This window comes from Oncorhynchus nerka, linkage group LG8 (assembly GCF_034236695.1).
Source record: "Oncorhynchus nerka isolate Pitt River linkage group LG8, Oner_Uvic_2.0, whole genome shotgun sequence".
NCBI classification, from domain to species: domain Eukaryota; kingdom Metazoa; phylum Chordata; class Actinopteri; order Salmoniformes; family Salmonidae; genus Oncorhynchus; species Oncorhynchus nerka.
Genome location: NC_088403.1, coordinates 3,194,015 through 3,201,213, shown reverse-complemented (window position 1 = coordinate 3,201,213; position 7,199 = coordinate 3,194,015). Strand labels below are relative to the sequence as shown.

General features: G+C 47.1%; 1 protein-coding gene across 2 annotated transcripts; it reads right to left on the bottom strand.

Moving 5' to 3' along the window:
• Nucleotides 1-2,590: 2,590 nt before the first annotated feature.
• Nucleotides 2,591-7,177, bottom strand: LOC135572808 (G2/mitotic-specific cyclin-B3-like). 2 transcript variants are annotated; one of them, XM_065021232.1, is made up of 2 exons: nt 3,720-7,177; nt 2,591-3,656 (listed from the first exon to the last, which is right to left on the bottom strand). In XM_065021232.1, the coding sequence occupies exon 1, from the start codon at nt 7,169-7,171 to the stop codon at nt 4,442-4,444; it is 2,730 nt and encodes a 909-aa protein (XP_064877304.1). In that variant the 5' UTR covers nt 7,172-7,177; the 3' UTR covers nt 2,591-3,656; nt 3,720-4,441. The 2 variants fall into 2 exon arrangements, with proteins under 2 accessions (XP_064877304.1, XP_064877305.1); XM_065021233.1 differs by having other exon boundaries at nt 2,591-3,914; nt 3,963-7,177.
• Nucleotides 7,178-7,199: the final 22 nt, after the last annotated feature.

Sequence of the window (7,199 nt, the reverse complement as noted above, 5' to 3'; positions counted from 1 at the left end):
ACGTCTGTGTTTCTCTCCCTGGTTCCAACCAGTCATATAGTACCGACGAGTAACGTCTGTGTTTCTCTCCCTGGTTCCAACCAGTCATATAGTACCGACGAGGAACGTCTGTGTTTCTCTCCCTGGTTCCAACAATGAGAAACAAGCCTGACTGGACTGATGCACACTGAGCTACAGAGAACTGTGAAACGTGAGAAACAAGCCTGACAGTACCGAGCTACAGAGAACTAACGTCTGTGTTTCTCTCCCTGGTTCCAACAATGAGAAACAAGCCTGACTGGACTGATGCACACTGAGCTACAGAGAACTGTGAAACGTGTACAGTACCGACGAGTAACGTCTGTGTTTCTCTCCCTGGTTCCAGCAATGAGAAACAAGCACACTGAGCTGAGACTGATGCACACTGAGCTACAGAGAACTGTGAAACGTGTACAGTACCGACGAGTAACGTCTGTGTTTCTCTCCCTGGTTCCAGCAATGAGAAACAAGCCTGACTGGACTGATGCACACTGAGCTACAGAGAACTGTGAAACGTGTACAGTACCGACGAGTAACGTCTGTGTTTCTCTCCCTGGTTCCAACAATGAGAAACAAGCCTGACTGGACTGATGCACACTGAGCTACAGAGAACTGTGAAACGTGTTCCAAGTACCGTCTGACTCTCCTGGTTCCAACCAGTCAACGTCGTCTGTGTTTCTCTCCTTCCAACCAGTCATACAGTTCCAACAGCAATGAGAAACAAGCCTGACTGGACTGATGCACACTGAGCTACAGAGAACTGTGAAACGTGTACAGTACCGATTAGTAACGTCTGTGTTTCTCTCCCTGGTTCCAACCAGTCATATAGTACCGACGAGTAACGTCTGTGTTTCTCTCCCTGGTTCCAACCAGTCATATAGTACCGATGAGTAACGTCTGTGTTTCTCTCCCTGGTTCCAACCAGTCATACAGTACCGACGAGTAACGTCTGTGTTTCTCTCCCTGGTTCCAACAATGAGAAACAAGCCTGACTGGACTGATGCACACTGAGCTACAGAGAACTGTGAAACGTGTACAGTACCGACGAGGAACGTCTGTGTTTCTCTCCCTGGTTCCAACAATGAGAAACAAGCCTGACTGGACTGATGCACACTGAGCTACAGAGAACTGTGTTTCTCTCCCTGGTTCCAAACGTGCCTGACTGGACAGTACCTGAGCTACAGAGAACTGTAACGTGTCTGTGTTTGTTTCTCTCCCTGGTTCCAACAATGAGAAACAAGCCTGACTGGACTGATGCACACTGAGCTACAGAGAACTGTGAAACGTGTACAGTACCGACGAGTAACGTCTGTGTTTCTCTCCCTGGTTCCAACAATGAGAAACAAGCCTGACTGGACTGATGCACACTGAGCTACAGAGAACTGTGAACAGTACCGTGTACAGTACCGAGCTACAGAGAACTAACGTCTGTGTTTCTCTCCCTGGTTCCAGCAATGAGAAACAAGCCTGACTGGACTGATGCACACTGAGCTACAGAGAACTGTGAAACGTGTGACAGTACCGACGAGGAACGTCTGTGTTTCTCTCCCTGGTTCCAACAATGAGAAACAAGCCTGACTGGACTGATGCACACTGAGCTACAGAGAACTGTGAAACGTGTAGTACAGTACTCCCTGGTTCCAACAGTAACAAGTCTGTGTTTCTCTCCCTGGTTCCAACCAGTCATACAGTACCGACGAGGAACGCCTGTGTTTCTCTCCCTGGTTCCAAATGAGAAACAGTCATACAGTACCTGTGAAACGTGTACAGTAACGTCTGTGTTTCTCTCCCTGGTTCCAACAATGAGAAACAAGCCTGACTGGACTGATGCACACTGAGCTACAGAGAACTGTGAAACGTGTACAGTACGTCTGTCTGTGTTTCTCCCTGGTTCCAACAATGAGAAACAAGCCTGACTGGACTGATGCACACTGAGCTACAGAGAACTGTGAAACGTGTACAGTACCGACGAGTAACGTCTGTGTTTCTCTCCCTGGTTCCAACAATGAGAAACAAGCCTGACTGGACTGATGCACACTGAGCTACAGAGAACTGTGAAACGTGTACAGTACCGACGAGTAACGTCTGTGTTTCTCTCCCTGGTTCCAACCAGTCATACACTGTACCTGATGAGTAACGAGTAACGTCTGTGTTTCTCTCCCTGGTTCCAACCAGTCATACAGTACCGACGAGGAACGTCTGTGTTTCTCTCCCTGGTTCCAACAATGAGAAACAACCCTGACTGGAATGATGCACACTGAGCTACAGAGAACTGTGAAACGTGTACAGTACCGACGAGGAACGTCTGTGTTTCTCTCCCTGGTTCCAACAATGAGAAACAAGCCTGACTGGACTGATGCACACTGAGCTACAGAGAACTGTGAAACGTGTACAGTACCGACGAGTAACGTCTGTGTTTCTCTCCCTGGTTCCAGCAATGAGAAACAAGCCTGACTGGACTGATGCACACTGAGCAACAGAGAACTGTGAGACGTGTACAGTACCGACGAGTAACGTCTGTGTTTCTCTCCCTGGTTCCAACCAGTCATGGACTGAGTACCTGAGCTACAGAGAACTAACGTCTGTGTTTCTCTCCCTGGTTCCAACCAGTCATACAGTACCGATGAGTAACGTCTGTGTTTCTCTCCCTGGTTCCAGCAATGAGAAACAAGCCTGACTGGACTGATGCACACTGAGCAACAGAGAACTGTGAGACGTGTACAGTACCGACGAGTAACGTCTGTGTTTCTCTCCCTGGTTCCAGCCAGTCATATACAGTACCCGACGAGTAACGTCTGTGTTTTGTCTGTCAGTAGCTGTGACAGCCAGTCATATACAGTACCCGACGAGTAACGTCTGTGTTTTGTCTGTCAGTAGCTGTGACAGCCAGTCATATACAGTACCCTACGAGGAACGTCTGTGTTTTGTCTGTCAGTAGCTGTGACAGCCAGTCATATACAGTACCCGACGAGTAACGTCTGTGTTTTGTCTGTCAGTAGCTGTGACAGCCAGTCATATACAGTACCCTACGAGGAACGTCTGTGTTTTGTCTAAATGACAGTTAAAACCTCCCCATCTTCTAGAAAACATCCCTCTTGTTTCAGTAAAGAGATTTAAATGACAGTTAAAACCTCCCCATCTTCTAGAAAACATCCCTCTTGTTGTTTCAGTAAAGAGGTTTAAATGACAGTTAAAACCTCCCCATCTTCTAGAAAACATCTCTCTTGTTGTTTCAGTAAAGAGGTTTAAATGACAGTTAAAACCTCCCCATCTTCTAGAAAACATCCCTCTTGTTTCAGTAAAGAGGTTTAAATGACAGTTAAAACCTCCCCATCTTGTTGTTTCAGTAAAGAGGTTTAAATGACAGTTAAAACCTCCCCATCTTCTAGAAAACGTTCCTCTTGTTGTTTCAGTAAAGAGGTTTAAATGACAGTTAAAACCTCCCCATCTTCTAGAAAACATCCCTCTTGTTGTTTCAGTAAAGAGGTTTAAATGACAGTTAAAACCTCCCCATCTTCTAGAAAACATCCCTCTTGTTGTTTCAATAAAGAGGTTTAAATGACAGTTAAAACCTCCCCATCTTCTAGAAAACATCCCTCTTGTTGTTTCAGTAAAGAGGTTTAAATGACAGTTAAAACCTCCCCATCTTCTAGAAAACATCCCTCTTGTTTCAGTAAAGAGATTTAAATGACAGTTAAAACCTCCCCATCTTCTAGAAAACATCCCTCTTGTTGTTTCAGTAAAGAGGTTTAAATGACAGTTAAAACCTCCCCATCTTCTAGAAAACATCCCTCTTGTTGTTTCAGTAAAGAGGTTTAAATGACAGTTAAAACCTCCCCATCTTCTAGAAAACATCCCTCTTGTTTCAGTAAAGAGGTTTAAATGACAGTTAAAACCTCCCCATCTTGTTGTTTCAGTAAAGAGGTTTAAATGACAGTTAAAACCTCCCCATCTTCTAGAAAACATCCCTCTTGTTGTTTCAGTAAAGAGGTTTAAATGACAGTTAAAACCTCCCCATCTTCTAGAAAACATCCCTCTTGTTGTTTCAGTAAAGAGGTTTCAATGACAGTTAAAACCTCCCCATCTTCTAGAAAACATCCCTCTTGTTGTTTCAGTAAAGAGATTTAAATGACAGTTAAAACCTCCCCATTTCTATACCAGACAAGGTGTGTTATGTCTCCACAGTACAGTAGGCAGCAGCATCATCAGTCTCAGGGCAGTGTGATGTGGACCAGACAGAAACACTGTAGTCTTTCTCTCCTCTCAGCTCTCCTCTCCTGTCATCAAATGGCCACAGCCAATCCAAGGTCTCAGGGCAAGCACAACAATAGATCCACAGTCTAAACTGGCATTCCACAGTTTCTAGCCAATAGAAACACAGTCTCTAGATTAGAACAGTCTCTAGCCAATAGAAACACAGTATTTAGCTTCTAAACTGATATTCCACAACCCATGTCTTGTCATGGTACTGTGATGTTGACAAGCTGGCAGTCGGCTGAAACGATACAGGCCTTTCCTCCAAGAGCAATCTGTCTGTAACAGGCCTTTCCTCCAAGAGCAGTCTGTCTGTAACAGGTCTTTCCTCCAAGAGCAACCTGTCTGTATCAGGCCTTTCCTCCAAGAGCAGTCTGTCTGTAACAGGCCTTTCCTCCAAGAGCAACCTGTCTGTAACAGGCCTTTCCCCCAAGAGCAACCTGTCTGTAACAGGCCTTTCCTCCCAGAGCAGTCTGTCTGTAACAGGCCTTTCCTCCAAGAGCAACCTGTCTGTAACAGGCCTTTCCTCCAAGAGCAGTCTGTCTGTAACAGGCCTTTCCTCCCAGAATAGTCTGTCTGTAACAGGCCTTTCCCCCAAGAGCAGTCTGTCTGTAACAGGCCTTTCCTCCAAGAGCAACCTGTCTGTAACAGGCCTTTCCTCCAAGAGCAATCTGTCTGTATCAGGCCTTTCCTCCAAGAGCAACCTGTCTGTATCAGGCCTTTCCTCCAAGAGCAACCTGTCTGTAACAGGCCTTTCCTCCAAGAGCAACCTGTCTGTAACAGGCCTTTCCTCCAAGAGCAACCTGTCTGTATCAGGCCTTTCCTCCAAGAGCAACCTGTCTGTAACAGGCCTTTCCTCCAAGAGCAGTCTGTCTGTAACAGGCCTTTCCTCCAAGAGCAACCTGTCTGTAACAGGCCTTTCCTCCAAGAGCAATCTGTCTGTAACAGGCCTTTCCTCCAAGAGCAACCTGTCTGTAACAGGCCTTTCCTCCCAGAGCAACCTGTCTGTAACAGGCCTTTCCTCCAAGAGCAACCTGTCTGTAACAGGCCTTTCCTCCAAGAGCAACCTGTCTGTAACAGGCCTTTCCTCCAAGAGCAACCTGTCTGTAACAGGCCTTTCCTCCAAGAGCAACCTGTCTGTAACAGGCCTTTCCTCCAAGAGCAATCTGTCTGTAACAGGCCTTTCCTCCAAGAGCAATCTGTCTGTAACAGGCCTTTCCTCCAAGAGCAACCTGTCTGTAACAGGCCTTTCCTCCAAGAGCAACCTGTCTGTAACAGGCCTTTCCTCCAAGAGCAACCTGTCTGTAACAGGCCTTTCCTCCCAGAGCAACCTGTCTGTATCAGGCCTTTCCTCCAAGAGCAACCTGTCTGTAACAGGCCTTTCCTCCAAGAGCAATCTGTCTGTAACAGGCCTTTCCTCCAAGAGCAATCTGTCTGTAACAGGCCTTTCCTCCCAGAGCAACCTGTCTGTATCAGGCCTTTCCTCCAAGAGCAACCTGTCTGTAACAGGCCTTTCCTCCAGTGTCTCCGTCCAGGGTGGCAGTGTAAAGTAGAGAGTGAAAGTTTGTTGCAGCTGGAGACGGTGTCTGAGATGTGAAGTTTGTTGCAGCTGGAGACGGTGTCTGAGATGTGAACCTTGTTGCAGTTGGAGACGGTGTCTGATATGTGAACCTTGTTGCAGTTGGAGACGGTGTCTGATTGGTGAAGTTTGTTGCAGCTGGAGACGGTGTCTGATATGTGAAGTTTGTTGCAGCTGGAGACGGTGTCTGAGAGGTGAAGTTTGTTGCAGCTGGAGACGGTGTCTGAGATGTGAAGTTTGTTGCAGCTGGAGACGGTGTCTGATATGTGTTTGTTGCAGCTGGAGACGGTGTCTGAGATGTGAACCTTGTTGCAGCTGGAGACGGTGTCTGAGATGTGAAGTTTGTTGCAGCTGGAGACGGTGTCTGAGATGTGAACCTTGTTGCAGTTGGAGACGGTGTCTGAGATGTGAACCTTGTTGCAGTTGGAGACGGTGTCTGAGTTGTGAAGTTTGTTGCAGCTGGAGACGGTGTCTGATTGGTGAAGTTTGTTGCAGCTGGAGACGGTGTCTGAGATGTGAAGTTTGTTGCAGCTGGAGACGGTGTCTGAGATGTGAAGTTTGTTGCAGCTGGAGACGGTGTCTGAGATGTGAACCTTGTTGCAGCTGGAGACGGTGTCTGAGATGTGAAGTTTGTTGCAGTTGGAGACGGTGTCTGAGATGTGAACCTTGTTGCAGCTGGAGACGGTGTCTGAGATGTGAAGTTTGTTGCAGCTGGAGACTGTCTGATATGTGAAGTTTGTTGCAGCTGGAGACTGTGTCTGATATGTGAACCTTGTTGCAGCTGGAGACGGTGTCTGATATGTGAAGTTTGTTGCAGTTGGAGACGGTGTCTGAGATGTGAACCTTGTTGCAGCTGGAGACGGTGTCTGAGATGTGAACCTTGTTGCAGTTGGAGACGGTGTCTGATATGTGAAGTTTGTTGCAGCTGGAGACGGTGTCTGAGATGTGAACCTTGTTGCAGCTGGAGACGGTGTCTGAGATGTGAAGTTTGTTGCAGCTGGAGACGGTGTCTGAGATGTGAACCTTGTTGCAGCTGGAGACGGTGTCTGATATGTGAAGTTTGTTGCAGTTGGAGACGGTGTCTGAGATGTGAACCTTGTTGCAGCTGGAGACGGTGTCTGAGATGTGAACCTTGTTGCAGCTGGAGACGGTGTCTGATATGTGAAGTTTGTTGCAGTTGGAGACGGTGTCTGAGATGTGAACCTTGTTGCAGCTGGAGACGGTGTCTGAGATGTGAAGTTTGTTGCAGTTGGAGACGGTGTCTGAGTTGTGAAGTTTGTTGCAGCTGGAGACGGTGTCTGAGATGTGAACCACTCTCATTTCAGTTCAGTTCCACTAAGTTGCTGTG

What these genes read in the sequence shown, in the direction of transcription:
- LOC135572808 (XM_065021232.1), bottom strand. Translation starts at nt 7,171, where the DNA reads ATGAGAGTGGTTCACATCTCAGACACCGTCTCCAGCTGCAACAAACTT.